General features: G+C 38.2%; 1 protein-coding gene across 1 annotated transcript in view; it reads left to right on the top strand.

Moving 5' to 3' along the window:
* LOC127432141 (ankyrin repeat and fibronectin type-III domain-containing protein 1-like) overlaps window positions 1–9,846 on the top strand; it is a 109,722-nt gene extending 99,876 nt beyond the window's left edge. Inside the window, exons 20-21 of the mRNA XM_051682981.1 lie at window positions 1,910–2,526; window positions 5,138–9,846. Of these exons, the coding sequence (XP_051538941.1) occupies window positions 1,910–2,526; window positions 5,138–5,476 (956 nt within the window). The 3' untranslated portion in view covers window positions 5,477–9,846. The remainder of the gene's footprint in view (window positions 1–1,909; window positions 2,527–5,137) is intronic.
* The last annotated feature ends 17,863 nt before the right edge of the window (window positions 9,847–27,709 follow it).

Raw genomic sequence — 27,709 nt, 5'->3', positions numbered from 1 at the left:
CGCTATTCCTTTCTGTACTGATCTACCTCTCCTTTCCCACTCCAGTTTTCAGATGTTTGTGATGTTGAACCTTGAAGGTGTTTGTCCTTTTTTAGGTAGTTTTGGGGGTATTATGACATCAGTAAATTATATGTCTTTCTGTCTCTCTTTCTCTGATTTGGAAAAATGTGATATTACTTTGTTTCCTTGTGAGAAATAATTTGTTCTGTAAAAAAGTTTTTTTTTTCTCACTATAGTGAATTTACAATAATTTATAGTGACCAGAGGTTGTCAAAAAAAAAACAAAAAAAAACAATCTTAATGCTGTCCATATGACTAAAATGCAGTATTTCATGTAAAGGGAAGGAAAGATTTTTAGTAAATAAGGACTTAACCCATTAAGCTCAGATGGGCCCTGCCAGCAGAAAGCTCTCAAACAGTAGAATACAACCAGCCTATTTGTTTTACATCACAGACAAAAATATAGCGAGTAATAGCTACGTAAATGTCTTTTATGTTGGTGTTGCTTATATGCTGATTTTTAGTTAATAACTTCACAAGAAATAAACGGAACATAAAATATCACATATAATTTCTTAGAGGAGGTGATTATCTTTCAAACGAGCCCACACACAAGGTAATCAGATGCATAGATCATTAGATAATCCACATGAAGCACAATGTTACATATGGCCACCAGGAGATGGCGCCAAATACATGAAACAGACTCAGTGATGACTCAAATGGCACAGAATGAAACTTGATAAATTATTTTTGTAATGTTATAACTTTTGCTTGCTTTGTTGGATCAACACAACATTTTTCTCAGATACAGTTGACATGATTTGGAACCAAACAAAAGCAGTTTTTCTGAGTATTTACACCCAGAGATATATAATGTCAAATAAGAAAAATACGGAAAAAATAAAAATTTTGGCTCAATATTTATTTTTTTTTATTTTTTTTCAGCAGTTTCTTAGGCTGAGAGTCTCAGAATGTATCATAATCTATATCATAAAAAATTGAAAAGTTTTCTTTACAGTGATACCAAACACTTGACCCTCCTGGTTTTTTTTTTTATTTATTTATTTTTTTATTTTATTTTTTTTAAATATAAGCCTTTCATTTTGGGTATACCAATGAAACAGGAAATCTTTAAAAACACCTTCAAAGCTTAAAGGGTTAAAGGTATTTTCCGGGTTCAGTACAAGTTAAACTAAAGATGGATTACCACAAAAATAATTTTGAATCGTCCCTCGTTTATTTAAAAAAAATTAGTTTTAATCGTGATTACACTAAGACACTTACTGTCCATAAACATAATAATGCACACTTTTTCCAAAGTATACCCACAAGGCATAAACATAATTCATGTTAACATGATTTTTATGTGAAAAAATCTGGGGTTTACTTGCATTGCGTCATCATGGAAAATAAGTTGTAATATTGTATAGAACTTTTGATTGATAAGATTAGTAAGCAAATTTATCACACTAAAATCAAGCTAATATATTATATAATATATATATATATATATGTGTGTGTGTGTGTGTGTGTGTGTGTGTATTATGTTTTATGGCTTTACTTTTGAGTATGTTAATGTTTATGAACTGAACCCATTCACCACTGTAATTTTCCTTAATGCAATTTATTTATTTTAAATAAACGAGAGACAAGTCAAAATTATTTTGGAGTAATCAGCATTATGCCACAAATGCTGCAGATTTGGAAAATAGTGCATGAGACGTATGGACAAATTTTATGGTGATTTTTTTTGTTTTGTTTGTTTGTTTGTTTGTTTGTCATTTTTGGAGCTTTACTGTCCATGCTTGACTGCCAACGACAGTTGATAGAGAGCTGTGTGAAGAGTTTTTATTTATGACTATCCCTGTAAGAAGAGTCTTTCTATCATTCTCTCTCCCTTTACAAGATCCCCACAGTGTGTCTGATGAAGACAACACATCTGAGGTCTTCCACACCACTGACAGTGAGTATACCTCCAGTGTATCGCAAAGCACCAGAGAACTGGACCTGCTTCCACCCTCCCCAACATGTTTCCGATCCGTAACGTCCACCCACCTTTCCTCCTCGTCACAATCATCGCCTCGCTCCTCTTTTTGCCAGCCCGATGTCCTGCAAACCGGAGGAGGAAGTGTTGTTGGTGTGAGCAGATGGGAGAATACAGGACTGAACGCATTCGATAGTGATTTCATCCTTCCCAGTCGTCAAATTGAACTGTTGCGAGTCACAGAGAAGAGAACTGCGCTGTGTGTTCGCACGAGCAGCCTGGAATACCCGCCCCCTGTCTCAGCAGCAACCACGCCGACCAGCTCTGCCTCCCATAAAGGCTGGACACGCCCTTCCTCATTCGATCTGTGCTTTTCAGCTCACGAGCCCCGCCCCACGCCTGTACGCACCCTATCAGAGGACAGTGGCGTGCAGCGACTCTCGGCCCACTCGACTGGTTCACCTCTGAGAACGTGCCACAGCACGCTGAAGGTTTACCCACAATACCAGACTGGGCTACCCAAAGACACCAGTGTCAGAGTGAGTGTTTGCACTGCAAAAACATGTTCTTAATCAGTACGTTGGTCTTTTTTTACAGTTTATAAAAAAACACAAGTCAAACGAAGATTTTTAGAAGAATATTTCAGCTCTGTAGGTCCTTACAATGCAAGTAAATGGTGACCAGAACTTTGAATCTTCAAAAATCACATAGAGGCAGAATAAAAGTAATCCAAACCACTCCAGTGGTTTAATCCAAGCCGTTAGAAGCGATTTGATAGATGTGGGTGAAAACATCAATATTTAAGTCCTTTTTTACTTTAAATATCCACCTTTGACCAGTAGGTGACGATATGCACGAATAATGTGAATTGCCAAAAAAAACAAATGAAGAAAAATTTGAAAGTAAAAGTGGAGATTTATGGTGAAAAATGACTTAAATATTGATCTGTTTCTCACCCACACCTATCATATCGCTTCTGAAGATAAAGATTTAACCACTGTCGTATGGATAACTTTTATGCTGCCTTTATGTGCTTTTGGGAGATTTAAAGTTCTGGTCACCATTCACATGCATTGTATGGACCTGCAGTGCTGAAATATTCTTCTAAAAATTTTCATTTGTGTTCAGAAGAAGAAAGAAAGTCAAACACATCTGGGATTGCATGAGGGTGAGTAAATGATGAGAGAATGTACATTTTTGGATGAACTATCCCTTTAATATCATGTTATTTTGCTTCTCTCTTTTTTTTTAATTTAATTTCTTGTTTTAAGGATGTTTACAAGTTTTTATTGGAAAACAAAATATATTTTTTTGCAGTTTATGCTAATACTCGGAATGGGCTGGGATCCACTACAAAAAGTATTTTTGTTCTAGTAAAAAATGCCTACAATTTCTTAAAACAAGATGCAGTTACCCGCGCGATGCCGAAAATAGAAAACAAGTGATCGATAGAATGTACCGTCACTCGTCACTGTTGATTAGGACAAAAACTCTGATTAATATAGAAAATATACATTTTATCTCGTGTTGTTTGCCGTCAGTTTAGGACATGGTGTGACTGTGGCTGCCTGTAGACTCCTCTATGTTTCTGTTTAATTTCCAAGTAAAATAAGGCTGGGCATAGAAATGCATCAATTCTTCAACTACAAACTCTTCAGACATGTTTAGTAAGTTCTGTTTTCTGTTTTGTGTGCAGATGTGTTGTGTTCTGTTGTCACTATCGCTGTGGAGGACCTGTTTTTAGATAAACAAACAAGTTTTCGCTTGAATGCCCCAATGTCACAAGGGCGCTGCGTGAACTGTTGCTCTCGTGCTCTATCATGAACGCACACAGGAGATCAACGGTCAGTGAACATTTTCACTAAATAATACATTATATTTCAGTTTGTTTCTCACCAGATCTTATCGTATACTTTCATAACAATCATGAGTCTCATGGAATAATTTATTAGACTTCTGAATTATACTTTTGTGTTCTTTTGAAGCTTGAAGAGGTGGTCACCATAAACTGCCATTGTATGACATCACTGAGCACAACATTATTTCACAATTACTCCCTTTGTGTTCAGAAAAAGAAATAAAGTCATATAGAGTTATAACAACACAGGGGTGAGTAAACAATGACTGAATTTACATTTTTGGTGAACTAATCCTTTAATGGAAAAGTTAATTTCTGACTCTAAAATGAGTTAATATATTAAGTCTTCTTTTCAGAAAAATCTAACAAAATTTAGTGACGTTTATGAATAATCTATTTGCCAGTGGGGTAAAAAAAAAAGGATGTTTCTTTTTGAATTAAGCATATTTTTCTTGTCCCATTGGCAAATTGTATTCTTGTTTTAAGCAAAAACTCCAAATAAAAACTTAATTTCTTATGTTATTTTGCTTCTGAAGTAAATTTATCTTGTTTTAAGTACATTTACATATTTCTACTGGAAAACGAGACAAAAATAGTCAGTATTTTTGTTTTGTTTTCCAGTAAAAATATCTAAACCTCCTTAAAACAAGATAAATTTACTTAAGAAGTAAAATGACATAAGATATTAAAGGAATAGTTCACCCAAAAATAAACATTTTCAAGCATTCCAAATCCAAGTTATTTTCTTTCTTATGCGGAACACAACAAGAAAAGTTTAAAATGAATATTCATATATAGTGAATAATGAATATCCATCTTTTTTAATACAGTGGAACTCACTTTAAAGTTTAAAAAGGGTCCCAAAAGCATCATAAATATAGTCCATGCGGCTCGTACATCATAATGTTTTGTTTTGGTGAGAAACAACCTGAAATGTAAGTCGTTTGTTAGTGAAAATCTTGACATATTTCACATTCAAGAGCGCTCTAAAAAGACGGACCGGAATATTCATGCATTTTTTTCCACAATAAATTTCTATAGGTTCAGAACGACAATTGACCGAATTTTATTTTTGTGCGAACTTTCCCTTTAAGATTTGTTTTAGAGAAATTGAACAAAATTTGTGCTTAAAACAAGACAAAACTAAGAAACATAATTCAAAAGGAAAACAATTAAAAATTATACTTATTTAAATTTAAATTATAATTGCATTTCTGCATCTCAGTCTTCTGCTAAATGACTACATCCTCTGTCTGCTGACTTTGTGTACATGTGATTGTCTATTTCTTTAGCTACGTGTGACTACAGAGACATCGGCGAAAGAGATGGTTCGTTTAGTAGTCCAGGAAATCAACGTGGTTTGTCGCCACCTGCAGAAAGCCACCCAGCAGTGCACATGTACGCCCAAACAATGCGACTACCCAACGTGTGTGTCCGAGGTGTGTGTGTACGAAACCGAGCAGCTGGAGCACTTCGGGCTCGTTCTGTTGGTGGAGGGGAGAGAGAAATGGCTTCGGGATGATTTCTGTCCGCTCACACTACAGAATCCCTGGACTCGTGGGAAACTCTGCGTCCGCTTCAAAGAGTACTCGCCACTCGCGCTGCAGTACAGCCGAGCCACTACTGTTTGACACAAATGCACAGTTACGATCATTGAAACTATCACACGTGTACATAAACACACTCTTACACACAAGCTAAGTGTATCGACTACTGACTTTTGGTGTTTTCCTTGTTGCTTAGTTTCAGCTCACAAGGTCTTACCATGGGTTTACTAGAACCATACAGGTGTACTGTTCTTAGTATAGATCTGCTCTGTTTATCACTGCTTTTAACTGCACTGCACAAGCTTTGATTCTTAAAGGTATAGTTCACCTCAAATACAAATTCTGAGGCTATCATTCTGCCTAACATCTCCTTTTGTGTTCCACAGAAGAAAGAAAGTCATACAGGTTTGGAACACCATGAGGGTGAGTAAATAATAGCAGAGTTTTACATTTTGGGTGGATTATCCCTTTTAAAAGATTACATAAGATGCCTTGCATCACCCTGCACTACCAGTAAGTGTTTACAAGGGTGACATACACACTACAAAGTTTTAGGAGTGACAACCACATTTGAATCAAGTAAATTATCATTTGAGTTTGTACAGAATACTGGAATCACTTCCGAAATTTCAGTAGATATTTTTGACCAAAGTGATATTAACGTCCAGCAGTTTTTAGTAAACTGTCATAAACAGAGGTGCCATGTTTTGTTTATGCTCATTAGGGGCCGCTCACACAAAATGTATCCTTGTGTTTTTAAAAAAACTAGACAGAACGCAGTGGAATAAAACAAAACACATGTGTCGGGGCCTGGGTAGCTCAGTGGTAAAAGACGCTGGCTACCACTCCTGGAGTTCGCTAGTTAGAATCCCAGGTCGTGCTGAGTGACTCCAGCCAGGTCTCCTAAGCAACCAAATTGGCCCGGTTGGTCACATGGGGTAACCTTCACATGGTCACTATAATGTGGTTTGTTCTTGGTGGGGTGTGTGGTGGGTTGAGCGTGGTTGCCGCGGTGAATGGTGTGAAGCCTCCACACGCGCTATGTCTCCATGGCAACGCGCTCAACAAGCCACATGATAAGACGCACAGGTTGGCGGTCTCAGACACGGAGGCAGCTGGGATTCGTCCTCCGCCACCCGGATTGAGGCGAGTCACTACGCGACCAAGAGGACTTAAAAGTGCATTGGGAATTGGGCATTCCAAATTGGGTGAAAAAGAAAAAAAAAACTTGTTTTTAAAAACTTTTAAACAGTTTTCAACTACAAATATCGTCTTTAAAACGCAATGCTAATGCCCGGGACAAGAGTTACACAGAGCATAACGAAATAGAATAAAACATAGGTGTCTCGCATTTTTTAAAGTTTTCAACTCGATACAGTGTCTTAAAAACGTGACGGTAATTCATGGGATACTGAAAAAAGTTCAGCTGGAGTGATACGGAAAGGAACAAAATGTAAGTGTCTCCAGAATCCTTTTTTTTTTTTTAAGTTACACTGTTTTAAACTTGACATTGTAAATTATAAATGTGATGCTAATGCAAGATAGATGTTAGATGGAGCGCAATGGAATGGAACAAATCACAGGTGTCAGCGATGTTAAATTTGAACTCTTTTCAAATCTAAAACCGGCACACTAATGCACGAGACTCTGAAAATTTAGGCAAAGTGCATCAGAATGGATAAAACACGTGTTTTTTTTTATTTTATTTGAATTATCAATTTGACATGGCATCTTAAAAACGTGATGCTTATGCACGGGACACTGAAGACATTTAGATGGAGCGCAACGCAATGGAACAATCTTTATTTTATTATTTGAACAATTGTCAACTTTAAGCGACGTCTCAAAAATGGGACAAAAGTTACATGGAGCGCAACGGAATTGAATATAACTAACATTTTTAAAAATGGAACTGTTTTCAAATTGAAACTGCGATAACAATGGAACACTGGAAAAAGTTACACTGAGCACAATGGAATTAATCAAAAAACAGTTGTCAACAATTTGAACTCTTTTGAAATCTAAAAATGGCATGCAACGGAATGGAAAAAACAAAGGTTTCGCAAGACTCGTTTTTTAAAAGTTACACTGTTTTCAGCTTGACACGGCATCTTAAAAACACGATGCTAATGTGCAGGACACTTTAAAACATTTGATGGCGCACAACGGAATGGAACAAAACGCAGGTTTTTAAAAAGTTGAACTATTTTCAACATGAAACGGCATCTCACAAATGTGACGCTAATGCATGGGACAAAAGTTACATGGAGCGCAATGGAATGAAATAAAATACAGGTGTCTCGCATTTTTAAAAGTTGAATGTTTTCAAATTGAAATGGCGTCTTAAAAACGCAGCGTGAAACACAATGGAATGAAACAAAACACAGGTGTCAACAATTTTTAATTTGAACTCTTTTCACATCTAAAAGTGGCGTGCTAATGCACGACTCATCTTAACTATGTGATGCTAATGAAAACAGTTCGATGGAGCGCAACAGAATGGAACAATAGTTTCTTTTTTACTTGAACTATTTTCAACTTAAAATGGCATCTCAGTAATGTGATGGCAATGCACGGGACAAAAGTTACATGAAGCACAATGGAATGTAATTAAACGCAGGTGTCACAAGACTCGTTTTTTTAAGTTGAATTGTTTCCTATTTGACACGCTTTCTTAAAAATGTGATGCTTATGCACGGGACACTGAGAACAGTTAGATGGAGTGCAATGCAATGGAACAATAGTTTTTTTTATATTTGAACTATTTTCAACTTAAAACGGCATCTCAAAATCTGACGCTAATGCACGGGACAAAAGTTACACGGAGCGCAGCGAAAGAGGTATTTCAAATTGTTAAAAGTTTAACTGTTTTTATCTTGACATGGCATCTTAAAATTGTGACTGTATTGTGCGGGACACAGGTGTCAACAATTTTAAATGTAAATTTTTCAAATCTAAAAACGGCGCACTAATGCACGAGACACTGAAAAAGTTTATCAGACAGCAACGGAATGAAAAAAGCACCGGTGTCACACATTTTTCTAAAAGTTGAACTGTTTTCAACTTGATACGGCATTTTCGGGATGCTAAAAAAATCGCAGTGGTGCATGTTAAATAGTAAAACAATCCTGTGAACGCATCCTGTGTGAAGAGTCTCTTTTGACCTTACAGCATGACCCTAAATCATTTGTAGAAAGTGGTTGTCACTCCTGAAAATAACTAAACTGTGTGTACAGAACATGACTGATCAAGAGAAATAACAACTCTGTTTAGCTAAAGTGTGTTTTGCCATGGATAACATCAGAACAAAAAAATATAACAGTACAATCTTGCTTTAAAACTCTTTCGTAGTAATGTGTGTCACTTTAATATGACTAACTGAATAATTGTAATGTACCAGAAGATGTAAATTCAGCCTTGTTTACTTGTTGACAAAAGCTCTTCCAGAAGTATTCACAAGTGAAATGTTTACAGACAGATGGTGGTTTGATATCACCACACAAACATTATGTCCTGATGTTTTTGTATGTGGTCAATACTGCGGTTATGTGCACTGCAGTGTCCACTGTTCCTCGGGATACTGCAATACCCTTCCCAAATTTCCATACAGACACAGATTGTGAAGGACTCATTGGGATACTCTTGACGCCGTGGCGTAACCAGGTGCGACTTCACCATTTTTCCATCCACACTGAAAGTGAAGCAAAGCAAAGTGTGAAGCGAAGTCACGACCAGTCGGATCATACTTGACGTTGAATATACAGCTATGTGGAGCGGAATTTCGGACCATTACTATTTTGCAGTGGGCGGAGCTACTCAGAATGCCAAAATGCCTTGTCGCCTATCTTGGTTATGTCTGGTTAGGACAAAAAAACTCTAAATAGTATGAAAACGATTCATGTTTTATCACGTTATCAAGTCATGTCTAGTTAGGACTGAAGTGTGTGAAATACACTGAATTACTGAAATGTATTATATTTCTAACAAATGCACTTGAAAATAATTCTACACTGAAAATACAAGAAGAACAGAAGCTATTTCCAAATGAAAGTGTCGTTTTTGATCATGTACTGTATGTAAAGGAAAGAACAGACTCAACAGAAATATCAACACTGTTTCTGCAGGGCTGGACTTCTGTCGTGTGGTTTCGCAGACGGACTGTTCAAGTTTCTAAAGACTTCATTTGTTGATCTGTGTTTGAGCAGCGAGTAAAGCGTTTAATTTTTGCTGTGAGCGAGCCGTTTGATCTTGTTACAGTGCTATGAAGATTATTATCGATATTGTGTTTACTGTCTACATTTCACGACTGATGGACACACACACTGGTGTACAGTAAATGTTTGCTGAACTTTTTGTATGTTACACCGTAGCTCAGAAGCAAAGCATTCTTCAAAAAACACACTTGGACATAGTGGCTCTCATGTACGAAGTCATGTACAAATACAAACTCAGAAGATGACATAACTAGTGAGCTGTGTGATTTGACATGATTGAAGATGTAAGAAGTGTGTGTGTGTGTGTGTGTGTGTGTGTGTGTGTGTGTGTGTGCACGCATGATCCTAGCATGAGCTCATAGTCTTATGGCTGTCCAATTGTTGAAAGCATAGTTTTGAGCAGCTGCTGTCTGTGTGTGTGTGTGATTGTAGTTTACTACATGTGTTAATATGAGCATTCCTTTATCAGTGACATTTTCTATTGTCTAATTCAGATTCTCTTCTCCACAGTGAAATGCTCAATGCATCTGTTAATACCTGATTTCATTCTTTCTTGATGGGAGACATGCAGATGCTAACTGGAATTGATCACAATATGGCAGGTATTAAACAAGCAAACATAATCAAACCACACTGCCATACAAGTCAAGGATCAACTATATTATGTCGGCAGATTTTTACCGATAGGTTTAAATGTGTTCCTAGTACAAAGGTATTATTCATGAATGTCAGGTCGGGGTTTGAGTTGTCACGTGTTTTAAAAATAATACATTTATACAATTTATCAATTACAATATTTGTTGGCCAGAGCAATGCTTATGTGTGTTACCTTTTCCAGTTTTGTTGTTTAATGAACCATTTGGTGGTTTATGATTGTTTTTTTGTTTTGTTTTTTCAAATCTAGCTGAAGAACCTATAATCGGCTGTTTAAGGCAGGTTTAGAGTTGAAGAGAGGCGTAGATTTTGTTTTGGTGGTTGTAAAAGGTGACGACAGTGACGGAGCTAGGGGGTGGCCAGGGGTGGCCGTGACCACCATGGACTGAAGACTGGCCACCCCATTGGTCACCCCACTCACAATTGCCATTTTTGGGCACAAGACTTAACATGTACTGCCCGAAAATTTCTGTGCCACCACAGACTGATCACTGGCCCCTGCCCGGCCACCCCTGTGAAAAATTCCTGGCTCCGCCCCTGGGTGACGATGGGGGAATGTGTCCCACCCAATGTCCACATGAAGCTTGCGCCACCTAAACCTTAATGGCAGGTTCCATTGTGACAACTTACCCCATATTGTGTGACAACATCCCTTACTATAGGAGTGTGTTGTCACAAAAGATCAATGTGTGCTTGATGAACTGTATATTTTTTTTTTCCACAATCAATAACTTTTTTACAGAAAGACAGATGGATGGATGGATGGATAGTTGTCTGGATGGATGCATGGATGGATTGACAGACGGACGGACAGATAGATAAATAGATATCGTGGCAAAACAAATATGTGAACCTTTTGGAAATTATTAATTGGTCATAAAATGTGATCTCATCTTCATCAAAGTCACAAGTATAGACAAACACAATGTGCTTAAGCTAACAACACACACACAATTATAATCTTTCATGTCTTTATTGAACACATCCCATTAAACATGCACAGTGCTTTACGTCAATGAAAGCTAATTAGAGTCAGGAGTTGGCAAACCTGGCATCCCGTTAATGAAATGAGATTGGAGGTGTGGATTAGAGATACTTTGACTTATAAAAAGCACTCAAACCTTTTGAGTTTGCTATTCACAAGAAGCATCTGCTGATGTGGAGCATGCCTCGCAAAAAAGAGATCTCAGAAGACCAACGATCAAGAATTGTTGCTTTGGATAAGCTGGAAAGGGTTACAAAGTTATCTCGAAGAGCTCAGATATTCATCTGTCCACAGTTAGACAGATTGTCTATAAATGGACACAATTTATTTCTGTGGGTACTCTCTCTAGAAGTGGCCGTCCAGCCAAGATGACTCGAAGGGTACACCACAGAATGCTCAATGAGCCCTAGAGTGACATCTAAAGACTTGAAGGAATCATTGGAATTGGTTTACAACTCTGTTCATGAGTCTTTTATATGGAAAACATTAAACAGGCTTGGTGTCCATGGCAGGACATCATGAAGGAAGCCACTGCTTTCATATAAAAAAAATGTTGCACGCCTGAAATTTGCCAAAAACCACCTTGACACTCCACAATGCTACTGGGAAAATATTTTGTGGACTGATGGAACTAAGGTTGAATTGTTTGGGAAGAACACGCAGCACTACCTATGGCGTAAAAAAGGCACCGCATACCAACATGAATACATCATCCCAACGGTGAAGTACGATGGAGGGAGCCTCATGATTTGGGGCTGCTTTACTGCTTCGGTGCCTGGACAGCTTGCCATCATCGAGAAAAAAAATTAATTCCCAAGCTTATCAAGATATCCTATAGGATAATGTCACATTTTATGACCAATTAATGCAGAAAACCAGCTAATTCCAAAGGGTTCACATACTTTTTCTTGCCACTATAGATAGATAGATAGACAGACAGACAGACAGATGGATAGACAGTGACTTAAGTGTCCAAATATGTTTTGGGGCTACTGCACCGTAGACAGGTAGCCTGTTTTTTCTTTTTTAGTCAAATAAAAAACAGACATTTAATTGACTATATCAACACTGAGTGTGTCACTTTTACTCACCCACTGTGGGAAACACTTGACAAACATACACGCACACTCTCACAAAACAGCTCTCACACAAACAAACAGAGACAACACAAACTGGCAGACCACACGCACCATGGTGTACAAGCGCCCCCTCACACACACACACATATTAAAGTGCAATGAAGCGTGTAGAAGACCACACACATGCTGCACCTTTAAGGTCGTCGCTGTGACGGTTATCGGCAGTAACCTTAGAATTGTAGCAGGATTCTCACACCTCCTAATTATACCGTGTAGACTCTGGGAAGACCTGTGCTAAATTTAGCCCTCAGCGGATCCACAAATACTGCTAGCAAAACATTCCCAAAAGACCCTGAATGGATTTGATTCACAAAGTTAGCCAACTCGCCTGCAACGCTGTATTGCTCAGTTTGAAAACCTAGTGAGCTGCCTATATAGACAGCATTTTTAAGGAATAGTTCACCCAGAAATGGTCATTATTTACTCTCCCCTTAATGTTGTTCCAAACCTGTATGACGTTCTTTCTTCTGTGGAACAATAAAAATATTTCAGTCTAATTAAAATGGACTATTTTAACCAATATTTGTGTGTTCTGTGTATATTAATGCTTACACAAAAAATATTTCAGTCTCTTTAATATTTAAGCCACTTAATTGCTTGACAAATTTCTAGGACTGGGAGTTGATTCCAAAAAGAATTGATTATTTGATGCTGAGGCATTGGGCATCGAAAGTTGGAGTCGACTCGTTCAGACTAATCGATCATTTCATTCACACTGTCGATCAGAAATAGTGTGAAGGGGGGGCCTGGGTAGCTGAGCAAGTCAAGACGCTGACTACCACACCTGGAGTCGCGAGTTCAAATCCAGGGCGTGCAGAGTGACTCCAGCCAGGTCTCCTAAGCAACCAAATTGGCCCAGTTGCTAGCGAGGGTAGAGTCACATGGGGTAACCTCCTTGTGGTCGCTATAACGTGGTTCTCGCTCTCGGTGGGGCGCGTGGTGAGTTGTGCGAGGATGGCACGGAGAATAGCATGAAGCCTCCACACGCGCTTCGTCTCCACAGTAACACGCTCAACAAGTCACATGATCAGATGCGCGGATTGACAGTCTCAGACGTGGAGGCAACTGAGATTCATCCTCCGCTACCCGGATTGAGGCGAGTCACTACGCCACCACGAGGACTTGGAGCGCATTGGGAATTGGGCATTCCAAATTGGGGAGAAAAAGGGGAGAAAATAAATAAATAAATAAGAAATAGTGTGAAGTATGCTTTATAATGCACAGGTTTATGTAAGATTTCACTTTGCCTCCCATGTTTTCTTAGGAATCAAGAAAATTAGTCTGGAATCGAATCTTGGAATGTATTCTATCGATTCTGAAAACCTGGAATCAGTATCAGATGCCACATACATGCTAATCCATTTTCGTTCAAGAACTACGTTTTCAGTTTCCTAACGTCACTGTTTTCAAAAGTATGCGATAATGGAGATTTCTAAACGTTCCATTTTTGGTGGAGGAGAACGCCATTCTAGGCCACATCCCCACCGATATGTTTTAGTTTGAAAACGCATACATTTTGCTACGTTTTCGCCTCTTATCCACGCTACCGTTTTCCCTTACAGCATTTTCATCCACCAAAAACTGAGACTTCATAGCCGCTTACAATTGCAATCAAACTGATTGCAAGTAAGTTTTAACAAATTGTACATATTATGAGCATAATTTCTGCTTAATTTATCAAAATGTAGATTATTTTAAGGTTCCTCAATTCAGTTTGATGGAAATTGGTCATTCAATTGAAATGCGTTAATCTTAAAAATCAAAGTCGAATTGTGTGGATGCACAAAGTTGCTGTCTACGTAGTGTGTTCCATATCAACCATCTGAGAGGTTCCAGTTTTGTTAGAATGCTGCCTTAGAAGGCAGCTGCCTATGTAGGCTGAAGGCAGCAAGGCAGCTTAATAGTTTTGGAGCAGAACCTAACTCTCTCTATTTCTCTCTCTCTCAATATCAACTAGGTAAAAATAGATCTTATTTCGTAGTATTTTAAATTTAATATTTAATTAAACATCTGTTCTTTACATTAACTTACTGGACCACATGAATACCGTGTTATATGAATATGGTAATCAAATGATATATGGACACTCATCACAAAGTTCACCTTCTATCTTTAAACTGCACAAATTGCAGCTGCATTGCAGCCTGGTTTTCCCATCACATTAAATATCGCCGGGCTTCGACAGGTCCCTCCGGTCGGGGGGGGGGGGTGTCTGATTACAGTCGCAAATGATAACATACGTATTCCTCCATCCGTTGGTCTGATGTTCTGTGAGACTATATATGTGCGTTTATAGCAGTCTGGATATATGAACTGACATGTATGTGCATAAATGCGTCTATGTGGTTCACCTGTTGAATGTATGTTGTGTGTGTGTGCCGAAGCCCACTGAGACAGACCCCCCTCCGCTCGGGACCCCTGGGGGCCCGTAACCCTTTAAAGCACCTATAAAACATTTGGCAAGAGCGTTTGAAGTTTTTATGAAGCACTGCATTATTGTTCTCTAGAGAGACGGCGCACTCCACTGGCGCCTTACTGCCCTCATACACTGCCAGAGCTTGAGGAGGGGGAGAGCCCGCACACGTGTGTGTGTGTGTGTCTGGCTGTGTGATCAGTGTATTTGATACAGAGAAAATAAGTGTGTGTTTATTTGTTGCCATAGCTTTAAAGAGTTAGTTCACCCAAAAGTGAACATTCTATCATCATTTCTTCATCCCTAAGTCGTTCCAAACCTGCAGTGTTGGAGAAGCTACTTTGAAACTGTAGTTTGTCATGCTGCAAGCTACTACTTACAGTATAACTTGAAGTAGTTCAACTACAGTTAGACTACTTTAAAAAAAAAAGTAGTTATCTACACTACAAGTTACTAACAAAAACTAGCTAACTAAATAGAAGCTATTTAAAAAAGATAATATTTTTAGTAGGGCTGGGTATCGCCTGACACCTCATGATACGATACGTATTGCAATACACATGTCACGGTTCGATATATTGCGATACATCATGATATCATAATTTGATTCGATTAAGAATCAATTTCAATTCAATTCATTTGGGTATATTTCAATTATATACTGATGTCTGATGAAGAGCATGTAGTTTAAAACATCACATTCTTATTGTTTTGTGAGCTTATTAAATTGATTTGGAAGTAACAGTGTGCCAATAATAGTTGACTATAAATATCGATACATGAATCTAAAGTATCGATACAATATCATTAGAAAAGGTATTGTGATATATCGATATTTGACCGTATCAACACAGCCCTAATTTTTAGATATTTAAGTTTTGATTGCAGAATTAAAAAATATCAGCTGATGGTTATATATATAGGGTGACATTCCCTTCCTAAAATTATCCATAGTTTTACTACATTAACCATAGTTTAACCATAGTATTTGTAGTAAAACCATAGTAACCAGAAAATTAAGCATGATTACAACAGTCATGGTAACTACAATATATTAAAACCAAGGTTACTACATGGATACTACTGTATCTAATCTGTAACTATGTTAGTAACTACGTTACTAATATTAATATAGTAAAACCATGGTTAATTTTTGTAAGGGTTACACAAATAGGGTGGCAACACTAAGTTGAACATACATAAATGCATACTTAATATACATAAAGATAATCTAGAAAACACAGAAATATTGTGATAAAAAGCAGCAATACATTAAATAATCATCTTCAAGATAGAAAACAGTGACTTCTGGCTGCGTGGGGCTCAAGTGAATCATGAATCATTTATCTGAACTAGTTCATTTACATGAACCGACTCCCTAAAATGAATCCGAGTTCCAATGCTAACTATAAGTGAATTGTTCATTTTAGCTGGTTCATTTACATGTACTTTAATGACTGCGAAAATGATGCCCGATGTGACACAATTACAGCCAATCAGAACATACTGTATTTGATGTTTAAATTTGAAGTGTGTCATTTCTGTGCTACTTACGTCACTGAACAGAACTGCAAAACAAATGACGGGTTTCAAACAGGTTTCCAAAACACTTCCCTAGTCTGCCATTGGTCAAACTGATAGCACCGCCCCGAACTCATGCCATTGGTTGAGCAAGTGTTGTTTCGGGATGCTCAAACAAACAGATCGATGTTTAGAAAGCACCACAGTCACAGTGTTACACTTTTCCAGCTACGAATGGCTTACTTAAGCTTCTAATGTGGCGCACCCAATCAGATCAGTCGAAACTGTCTGATTTATAGAACTGATTCTGTTCTATTGAAGGTTGTGAAGGTACCTATCAGATAAGGTTTTGCTTAAGCTTTCTGTCTGGTTGTGCTATATGTCTGAAATGAACCTTTTCAGGATGGGCCAATATTTGCCCCCTGGGCATTTTTACCTTTATGAAGGCATTTTTTTTTTTTTCTCACCATTTAAAAATATAGTGTGATTCATCCTTAATTCATTAACATAAATTATCAATATGCAACATGATCACATGGGATGCTGACATGTTGCAACCAAATGTTCCAGTACCCTGACATCGAGTGCAATTGGGAGGTTGTATTTTGGCTCTAAAATGACATTTTTATTCACTGACAGTTACGTTTAGGGTTGGGCTTTGGCTTTTAAGTAATGCGTTTCGGATGATCTGATCACATGGGGTCAGCCCTAAATACAGGTCTAAACGGCGTCTAAAACGTTTTGTGATTGGATCACAAAAACCACATACGAATGTGGTCAAAAATGCATGTGTCCATGTAAACATAATCCGCCCTGAATGCGTCCCGGCCACAGTGAAGTGCCACCCCTCACCTGTCAATCAAAAAAATATATATATCTTTTCTGACTTTGTAGCGCTTTATTATCATGCAGTAACACACTGACATGGTGTTTGATGTATGTCGTTAAGACACAGATAACTTCTCCTACGGGAGACGCATTTAAGCGACCAGTTGTATACAGCCATGTGTCTCACCTGACCACATGTGATCGAATCACCCTAGACACATTTTAATAGCAGGTGGAAACGAGGTCTAAAAACAACTTGCTTTTGCCACTACTCTGGACATTTCACCCAGAAACTGAAGCATGCATGTGTCCATATGCTCATCATCACTTCCAGCTTCAGCCACTGGGGGCAATGATTCAAATTTCGGTAAGAACAGACCAATTTCAGCAGAAGAACTTTCGACCTACTATCGCCAAATTCACAGTGTGATCAATCTGCAGTCTGAATAATCAGATTGAGAATGTATAACCTTTTACCCATTACATTTAATCAGCACAAACTCACATGTTATATGATACTATGAATGTATTATTGGGACTAGAATAGAACTAAAATAGAACTATATCAGATGTTACAATGAAAAAAAAACAGAGGAATTCATTATGAAAGCACACTTTTTTTGCACCTAAATTTTGAATTTATGTGTCGTTTTTGTCACTTTTAGTGCCATTTTTGCCCAAAACCCCCCCTTGAATTCGTACCCCGGTATATTTCTGTGTGTACTCTGGTGACTGAGTTTGTTTGAATTGACATTCACGTTGCAGGAACTAAAAACAAACCGCAGCAGTCTCTAATCCACTGGTGCCAGACTGTGTGTGTGCCATTGTTTCTGTTAATATAATAGTTATAATGATTCATAAGCCCTCTGTCAGGAGCTGGCACAGCACGGGGCAGATCGGCCAGTGGGTAGCTGGAGTGGACGTGCGTATATTGTGATGTCACACACACAATCTGTACCGTTTGATGAGTGTGTGTGTTGTTACGTTCAGCGGTAGCAGTGAGACCCCCCACCACATACTGTTAAATTAGGCATGCTTGAACTCTGACTTCAAAGAGCTCTCTCTCACACACACACATACACACTGAGCTATTGTAAGAAATATGATTGGATTGATGGATGAAGTGATGATCAAGCGTTAGATGAATGGGCACTGTAGATGTGTACATATCTATAGTAACACAGATATCCAGGGAGGTATGCTTTCATCTAAACACACACGTTTACCTATCTATTTAAATGGGCATATTCCATATACTTCTATTGTTTTTTATTAAGCTGTTCATAATAACTACAAACATATACTGTATCTGTACAAGCGTGTGTGTTGGGTGTGTAATTTTAACCCGTGTACAAAGAACAAGAACATCTACATCAACAAACATTTGGCAAATTAACATGCACGCACACACACACTCACACAGGGATACAAACAAATCCATCATACACACACTCTCTTATGCACAGATAGATAGATACATAGATATCTCTCGCGGTTAAAAGAATGTTTTTATTTCACCGTGTTTGTCTGCAGCTTCTTGTTTATGTGTCTTTTGATTAGATCACCAGTGTGAGTCAATATTCAGGACAACTCTGTACACACTCGTCCTCCCTCCTGCACTGTTCTGCATGCTTACACTGAGCTGAGGCATTTCACAGTATGTGTTCAGCTCCACTGGCAGCACACACACACACACTCCATTTCACGAGTTACACTGTCATCTAATATGGACCCTTTTCTCAGACTGTGATAGGGCATTTCTGCCTTAATTTAGCAGCATAAATGTAGCAAACTTTTCTTTATATTAAAAATGTTTTTTATTACTTTATGGCAGTTTATAACAACTGCTGTGATGGGGTTTCAAATACAGCTTTTGAGGCATTGACAGTAAATTTGGCACCATTCTTGCTTTTGATTGTCATTATTCATATATCTCTATTTTTTCCCACTTTAAAGTAGAAATGTAATAGTGGATTGTTTTTTCTTTTGCTGTTGGAGCAAAGTGGAAGGCATAAATAATTCTTGCTGTGGTCTCCTATTCACCGCTATAGAAGTATAACCTGCTATAGTTTACTTCCACATTCCAAACCTGGAAATGTGAAAAGGCCTCATGACAGCAAAAAATTCTGCCCAACTTGACACTATATTTGTGTTGTATTGTGAAAATATATGCTGTTTAAAGGGATAGTTCACCCAAAAATGAAAAGTCTGTCATCATTTTCTCACCCTCATGTCGTTCCAAAACTTGTATGCTGTATATGAAGTCATACGATAGCATTGTGCAAGGAACACGGCATAATTTAAGTCATTATTTACTGATAATCTTTACTTCTGCTGAAGAAGTAACAGAATCAGATAGAAAATGTAATTTCTCTTCTCAGTACAAGTTGAGCTCAATCGATAGCATTTGTGGCATAATCCTGAATACTGAAAAAATGTTTTTTGACTCGTCCCTACTTTTCTTTAAAAAAGCAAGAATCTGGGTTACAGTGAGGCACTTACAATGGAAGTCAATGGAGACCAATCTGTATGCATTAAAATACTCACTGTTTCAAAAGTATAGACATAAGACGTAAATAATATGTGTTAACATGATTTCACTGTGATAAAATTGCTTCCTAACCTTTTCTGTGTAAAGTTATAATTTTACAACTTTGTTTTCATGATGATGTAATGTCAACAAACCCTAAAACAACTGTAAAAATGACTATTTAACCCTTATACTTTGGTGCATATTTGGGCTGCTGGCTGCAATTTTTCACACTCACCATTTACACATTTAGTGGACTAATTGCAAATAATCGGTCTCATTTTTTAGAGAACCCTCCCAATAAAAATAAAAAAGACTCAAATTATTCATAAATAATATTCTATGTGTTTATAATCTAGTTTTTTTATTTTTATTTTTTTGTCCTAAATTTGTAAGCATGTAATTCTGGTTCTGTTTACTCAGCCTCACTTTGAAATGTCTAATTTTATTCCATTAGATGGCAGGAAGCACTAGAAAAAATAATGTTTTCTCTATCACATTCCATCACAATATACAGATCTGAAATGTAGGTGGCGCTCTAACGCATTTTAGCCCTCAAATATGTGCTCGTCCATAGACATTCAGTCTAATTTTCAGTTCAAGCACCACCCTCATTATTTCATTGAATATCTCGGCCTCTGAGTGGATTAGAAGCTCAATCTAAGTGTCATTAGAAAGCTGAGATCCTCCCCTTGATGATATATAGGCTAACATTTCATCATCAATAGAAAATAGACAACATATTTTTCTGATGATTTGTTTTGCATGCTTTCCTTTCTGGATGGCATATTTTGTTCTGGTCGTCTAAGATATATCATTGGATTATTCAGCTAAGCAAGCTCACAGAGAAGTACAAAATTGTTCATTTTTTAGAGAACTTCCTAAGGTAAAAGCAGATATAAAAGGTTTTTAGCTACTTGAGACTTACAGCAGCAATTATCGGCGCATAAAGAGACGTTTGTATTTGATGGCTTACAGAAATCATATTTCACTTTGTGATTCTTTTGAACATCTTTCAAACTGTGTTATTAGGGCGACAAAATTAGCTCTATAGTCACATTCCTGAGAGAGAGAGCTTTCATTTGATATATGACTTATCCATTTAGGTGCTAGGTGAAGGACTTTTATTTTCATATTAATGTTTCTACCACATTACCTCTAGGGGGCGCTAATTTTAACGTGAATGTTTCGAGGCCTTATTTTGTTATTTTAAGTAACATAAATGCAGAATTGAAAGTTCTGAAAAGTTCAGATTTTAAGTTTTCAAATGATCCCTCATATGCCTGAATTATGTATATGGAGACTTCAGTGTTTTAAGCGTAAACTTTTTTTGCAATATAGTGCCCCCCTTTGGACCCATTGGCATACATGAGTTTAATCAGAAGAATAATGTAAGTGCTTTTCTAAAATTTTAAGCTTCACATTTCTGCCTTTTAACCCTCCAAAAATTGTCCCCATTCACTTCAATTGTATGTGCCTCACCGTAACTTCGATTTTTTTAATGGAGGGACGATTACATTTTTGTGGTAATCAGCATTATGCCGCAAATGCTGTCGATTGAGCTTAATTTGTATCGAACCTGGAATATGCTGGGAATAAAGTAAAATTTTACCCTTATTGGTATAATCCCCATATTTCCAGTAATTTTGTCGGTGCTTTTGTTTATTTTATTTTTATTTGTGCTATTTGTTATTAACTTGATACACTATAGAATCTTTGAAAGATATGCACTAGCTTTGTTTTAGACAGTAAATTAGAGATCCTTAATCACACCTGTGTATTCAGCTTTGCCGTCAGGGTTCATTTCAGATCAGGTGTTGCAAGGAAGCAGCTAACTGTGGTTGGTCACATTACACGTCAATCAGAAGGTCTTTTCCTGTCTAAGTGGGTGGTTCTTGGCCAGAATAAGCTGCAAAGTGGACATCTGCCTGAGATACTTCAAAAAACAAAATTCCCTTCTAAAATAAAAATTTTAAGGAAATTGTCCACCCAAAAATGAAAATTCTGTCTCCTTTTGTGTCCCACGGACGATATAAAATCATAAAGGTTTGCAATAATAACATGAGTCAGTCATGTTTTTTAAAGTTTAAAGGTGATGTGTGTATTTTTGTTAATATTAAAAATGCAGAGTTGACTAGAAGTAAACCATATGTAAGTTGATTTCACCCAAAAGTGTAACACTGTTGATCTTTGGCACTGTTTAAACATTACTCTGTCAACCAAAAGTTGGGGCGGGACTATCTGTTTGTCCAACTAATGGAAGTTAAGGGGAAGTTGTTGTTTTTTGTTTTCTTTTTTAATTAGTTTGAAGACAGTGATTATATTTGCAATTCTGTTTGGAAATTAGACACTTGGCAACACCAATTTCGAGAAATTCCACACATACCGATGAAATCTAAACCATCCATGGTTGTAGTAGACTGACTCTGCTTGACTGAATTACAGCAAGACTGTGTCGTTGTTTGGAATGTGGCATGTGATGTCATTTTGCCACCCCTTGCGTTGGGAATGCCCTCCCTCTTCCCGGTCTCTTCCTTTTCCCTCCCTCTCCTTCTCAGCAGGAAATTTTCTCGCATTCATTTTAATTTTAGGCAACATGAATGAGGCTAATCAGAGTGGAATGCAGTGAAGTCACACACACACACACACACACACACACACACACACACTTTTACCGCATCCCAATTAAATGAGGCCGAGAGATCATTATGGACCCCCCTGTCCACCCCCCATTTCTTTTCTCTAGTCTTTCCTCTCCTCCCCTTTTTCTGTGACACGTTAGGCCTGAATAGAAGGCTAGAGTTGTGCAGCGGCTCATGGTTGTATTTCTCAATTGTTGTTGTGCGTAGAGTTGTGTGTTAAGTCTCACACACTTTTCAAGGGAAGTGTCCCCTGCTGTGCCACTGAAAGGTCTCACAGTCTGCGCTGTCAATCAAACCCCGGGCGCCCTCCATTCCGCCCATATGCTGAACGTAAGGTATGACATCACCCCGTGGCACAAACACAGTGGGGCGAATTTACTAAACAGTTGCATCACAATTTAAATATGCAGTATATGCACTAAAATTGTGCTGTGCTTCAAACGCCTGTAGCTGAGTTTCCATACACATATTGTCATGTGAATTTTAGGATATTGCATGAAAAATTCTGGATGGAAACACCAAGATATGAATAAAATGTCCAAAATGTGCATAAAAGCGTAGGCGCTTGCTTGAGGTGGATACATTTGTCAAGCACATAATATACGATGGAATACATTGCGATAGAATTTATATAGAAATATAGATGCACTTTATCTTATAATTTAATAAAAGAGCCACAGTGACTTTAACTTGCATTTTCATTTCTATTTTGAACCAGTTTCCCAAGAAGTGTCTATTTTATTCTTTTAAACACATGGGATAGAAACACTGATTTATTCTCAGTTTGTTTTTGCGATATTCTGGTTTTGCTCATGAATTTAATTTGAGGGTGTAAACATAGCTCATTCGATAGTACACTCAATTTACATGTTTCTTATTCACAAAATGCTGCACTATTTGTCTGGTGCATTTAATGTTTTGTTGTGCCAGTAAACAAAATTGTATTAACATATTACAGGAAATATGCCAGCAGTAATTCATCAAATGCTATGGTCTTTGTTCAGTTTTGACCGGAATCACTTTTGCTGATTTAATAAAAATGTTTTCCTTTATCAGAGTGGCACAAGACTTGGTCACTTTTCCTCCACTTGCCATATGAACACACACGCAAAACAAATTGGGCATGATTCGATAAGTCTAAGTGGTCGTAATAAAAAATACAAAAATACGTTGAAAATGAATGGGAAAGACTATAACACAGAGCAATTTTTTTTTTTTAATCTGTTAAATACAATCAATAAATCAGCCTCAATGCAGAAAAACACCGAAATTAAAGGGAGAGACTGCAAAACATACACACCCACTCACGCGCACACACACACACACACACACACACACACACACACAAATTAACTGGTGAGACTATAACACAGAGCATTTTTTAAAATTTGTCAACTAAAGCCAATAAATAAGCCATTATGCCAAACACTGTGAAGTTTTTTTTAACGTATAGGCATATGTGAGCTCCAGTTTCGCCTTAAATGTCCACAGAATGGTGCCAAAAGCGAGTTGTATTTTTTAGTTGTAAAGGATCTAATACAGTCAACAGGAATGCACATTTATTTTTTTATTTGTTTCCTTTTTCTCCCAATATGGAGGGCCCAATTCCCAAAGTGCTTTTTAAGTCCTCGTGGTGGCGTAGTGATTTGCCTCAGTCCGGGTGGCGGAGGACGAATCCCAGTTGCCTCCGCATCTGAGATCGACAACCCGTGCATCTTATCATGTGACTTGTTGAGCATGTTGCCACGGAGACATAGCGCGTGTGGAGGCTTCACGCCATCCACCGCAGCAACCACGCTCAACTCACCACACGCCCCACTGAGAACGAACCACATTATAGCGACCACGAGGAGGTTACCCCATGTGACTCTACCCTCCCTAGCAACTGGGCCAATTTGGTTGCTTAGGAGACCTGGCTGGAGTCACTCAGCACACCCTGGATTCGAACTAGCGAACTAGCGAACTCCAGGGGTGGTAGCCAGCGTCTTTACCACTGAGCTACCCAGGCCCCCAGGAATGCATATTTTATTAACTCTACTCCCTAAATCAAACCCCAAACCTAACCATCAGTGGAGGAAAATTTTTATTTTAGAGTGAAAATGCAACCACAGTTTATGTGTATGTAATTTCTTCCTGATAGCACAATGTGCTATCAGTAGTGCTAGGGGTAAAGGTGGTCACATCTGAATTGATGCAGAAATATCTGATGGGGGATGGCGCTTGTCAGTAATCTGGCTAAATTAACTTGATTTCAGGGCACATGAACTTTCAGAAGCAACTTGTCGGTTTCCTGTGTGATCATGTTGCAGTCACGGTAGTTTGCAGCATCCTCCACAACCTAGCACTCAGAACTGACCCATAAATTACGTTCAGCACTAATTTTGTGGCTGTGTATGCACTATTACCTGATTTGCATATTCCTTTAGCTAATCAGGCGCTAAAACAATTTAGACAGCAAATCCAAATAAGCACCGCTGCTTGCAGGCACAGTTAACTTATAGTAAATTCCCACTAAACATACTCCTGATGTTCGATTATTTTAAGATTTTTATCTCTAGCATAAAAAATTGCTGCATAAACACGTGCTGCTAGTCTCCTTTGCTGTCAGTAGAGAAATTTATCAATTTGATGCTGTTTATAAGGCAAACAGTGAAAAGCATTAGAGAGAATAAAGGGGGAAATCTTCAAACAGGCGACGCTAAACGAGCCCAGATTTTTCAATGCCGCTTCCAGCATCTGCTTTCAGTTAGAGATGCAGTTTAGCCAAAGAGCAAAATACAAAAACAGACAGAGAGATGGGTAAGATTGGATTTTTTAGTTCATTATCTTATGTCACTTTGCTATAAGCTATATTATAATTATTTTGAAAAAGAAAATCTGTCTGTCTGTCTGTCTATCTATCTATTTGTCTGTCTGTCCAACCATCTGTCTGTCTGTCTGTCTGTCTATCTATCTATCTGACTATCAATCTATCTGTCTGTCTATCTATTTGTCTGTCTGTCCATCCATCTGTCTGTCTGTCGTTCTATCTATTTGTCCATCTGTCCGACCATATGTCTGTATGTCTGTCTATCTATGTCTATCTATCTGACTATCTATCTGCCTGTCTGACTGTCTGTCTATTTGTCTGTCTGTCTGTCGGTCCGTCTGTCTGTCTGTCGTTCTGTCTATTTGTCCGTCTGTCCGACCATCTGTCTGTCTGTCTGTCTGTCTGTCTACCTATCTGTATGTCTGTCTTTCTATCTATCTATCTGACTATCTATCTGTCTGTCCGACTGTCTATCTATTTGTCTGTCTGCCGTTCGTCCATCTGTCTGACCGTCTGTCTGTCTATCTGTCTATCTATCTATCTATCTGTCTGTCTGTCTGTCTGTCCATCCATCTGTCTGTCATTCTATCTATTTGTCTGTCTGTCCGTCCGTCCGTCTGTCCGTCATTCTATCTATTTGTCCGTCTGTCTGACCATCTGTCTGTCTGTCTGTCTATCTATCTATCTGTATGTCTGTCTATCTGTCTATCTATCTATCTGACTATCTATCTGTCTGTCTGACTGTCTATCTATTTGTCTGTCTGCTGTTCGTCCATCTGTCTGACCATCTGTCTGTCTATCTATCTATCTATCTATCTATATGTCTATCTGTCTGTCCGTCTGTCTGTCTATCTATTTGTCTGTCTGTCCGACCGACCATCTATCTGTCTGTCTGTCTGTCTGTCTGTCTGTCTGTCTTTCTATCTATCTGTCTGATTATCTATCTGTCTGTCCGACTGTCTATCTATTTGTCTGTCTGCTGTTCGTCCATCTGTCTGACCATCTGTCTGTCTATCTATCTATCTATCTATCTGTCTGTCTGTCTGTCTGTCCATCCATCTGTCTGTCATTCTATCTATTTGTCTGTCTGTCCGTCTGTCCGTTGTTCTATCTATTTGTCTGTCTTTCTGACCATCTGTCTATCTGTCTGTCTATCTATTTGTCTGTCGGTCCGTTTGTCTGTCTGTCGTTCTATCTATTTCTCCGTCTGTCTGACCATCTGTCTGTCTGTCTATCTATCTATCTATCTATCTGTCTATCTATCTATCTCTATGTCTGTCTATCTGTCTGTCTTTCTGTCTATCTGACTATCTATCTGTCTGTCTGTCTGTCTATCTATTTGTCTGTCTGTCCGACCGACCGTCTATCTGGCTGTCCATCCATCCATCTCTGTCTAAACATTTCCTTGGTTTTTATTTGATTCTCTATCTAGTATTTGCAGTATTTGAGTGTCAGCGTCTTGGAATTGTATCTTCATTATCTTTATTGTTCCAAGACTGTTTCTTGGAATAAATTTAGAGGGAACGTCAGCGGAAGTCAGTTAAGACACTGTCAGTTTCAGGGTGGATGGATGCTGTTATCATGCGGTTAAAGCATACGTTTGGCATTATCGTTATTTTTTAACCAGACTGTGAGAATGAAAAATCGAGAGATACATTTTCGTGAAGGAAACTCCACTGGTATGGCACATTATTTCTTTTAACTTGATAATAACGTTCATTAACAGATCACCAATAAAGCTTTTGTAATTATGTAACATTAGAATATTATACATTCAAATATGAATATAAAAATATACACTGTATATATCACAATGAAGAGATATTTCTAATTCTGCTGTTAGTTTTGACCTATTAATGAAAACTGAACGTTAGTGAACCATAAAGTTTTAGAAAGTGAGCTGATAGGTCTTCTCGTCGCCCTCTAGTGGTCAAAATGCAGAATGACACCGGCAGCTGAACCACAGAACCGCAGAACCGCAGCCAGACAGTCTGCCACCGATGCACAGACTGCTGGGGCCCTGCTTACATGCCTCACACTCCTCATGTCGTGAAGCCCACAGCTCACACAGAGGGATACCCCTACAGCCCCCCAATCCACTGTACACCGGTTCCAGAACAAATAGATGCTCTTAAAAAACATTACATTATAACTAACTTTTATTAACAATATCTATCTATAATAACAATCACGATTTCCCCCGATGTTCGTCATCTGGGCATGAGGCCGCTCATTGCTATTGAGTTCTGGCGCTGTGAGGGGTGCAGCGTCTCTCTATGTGGCCCGTTTAAACACTTAATTGCGCACGTTTATTTGGTGACCCGAGAGTTCATGCGCGTTGGTTCCTGCCAGTGGCGAGAGCAAAGGTCGAGCGCGAATCCACAAACCTCCACACAGACCAGAGGCGCTTTAATGGACCAATTATTGGATTCCTAAGCACTTCAACAGCATGTTTTTCTTCTTTCCCTGGGAAAAAGCAATGTCGCCTGTGTGTGTGCCTGTGTGCACGACTCGTTTAATGTCAGAATAGTGAAAAATGCGCAGTGTCGGATTAAAAACGCATTAAAATCACAAATCATTAA

The sequence above is a fragment of the Myxocyprinus asiaticus genome, chromosome 41 (genome assembly GCF_019703515.2).
Source record: "Myxocyprinus asiaticus isolate MX2 ecotype Aquarium Trade chromosome 41, UBuf_Myxa_2, whole genome shotgun sequence".
Lineage (NCBI taxonomy): Eukaryota > Metazoa > Chordata > Actinopteri > Cypriniformes > Catostomidae > Myxocyprinus > Myxocyprinus asiaticus.
This window is presented reverse-complemented; position numbering and strand designations above follow the sequence as displayed.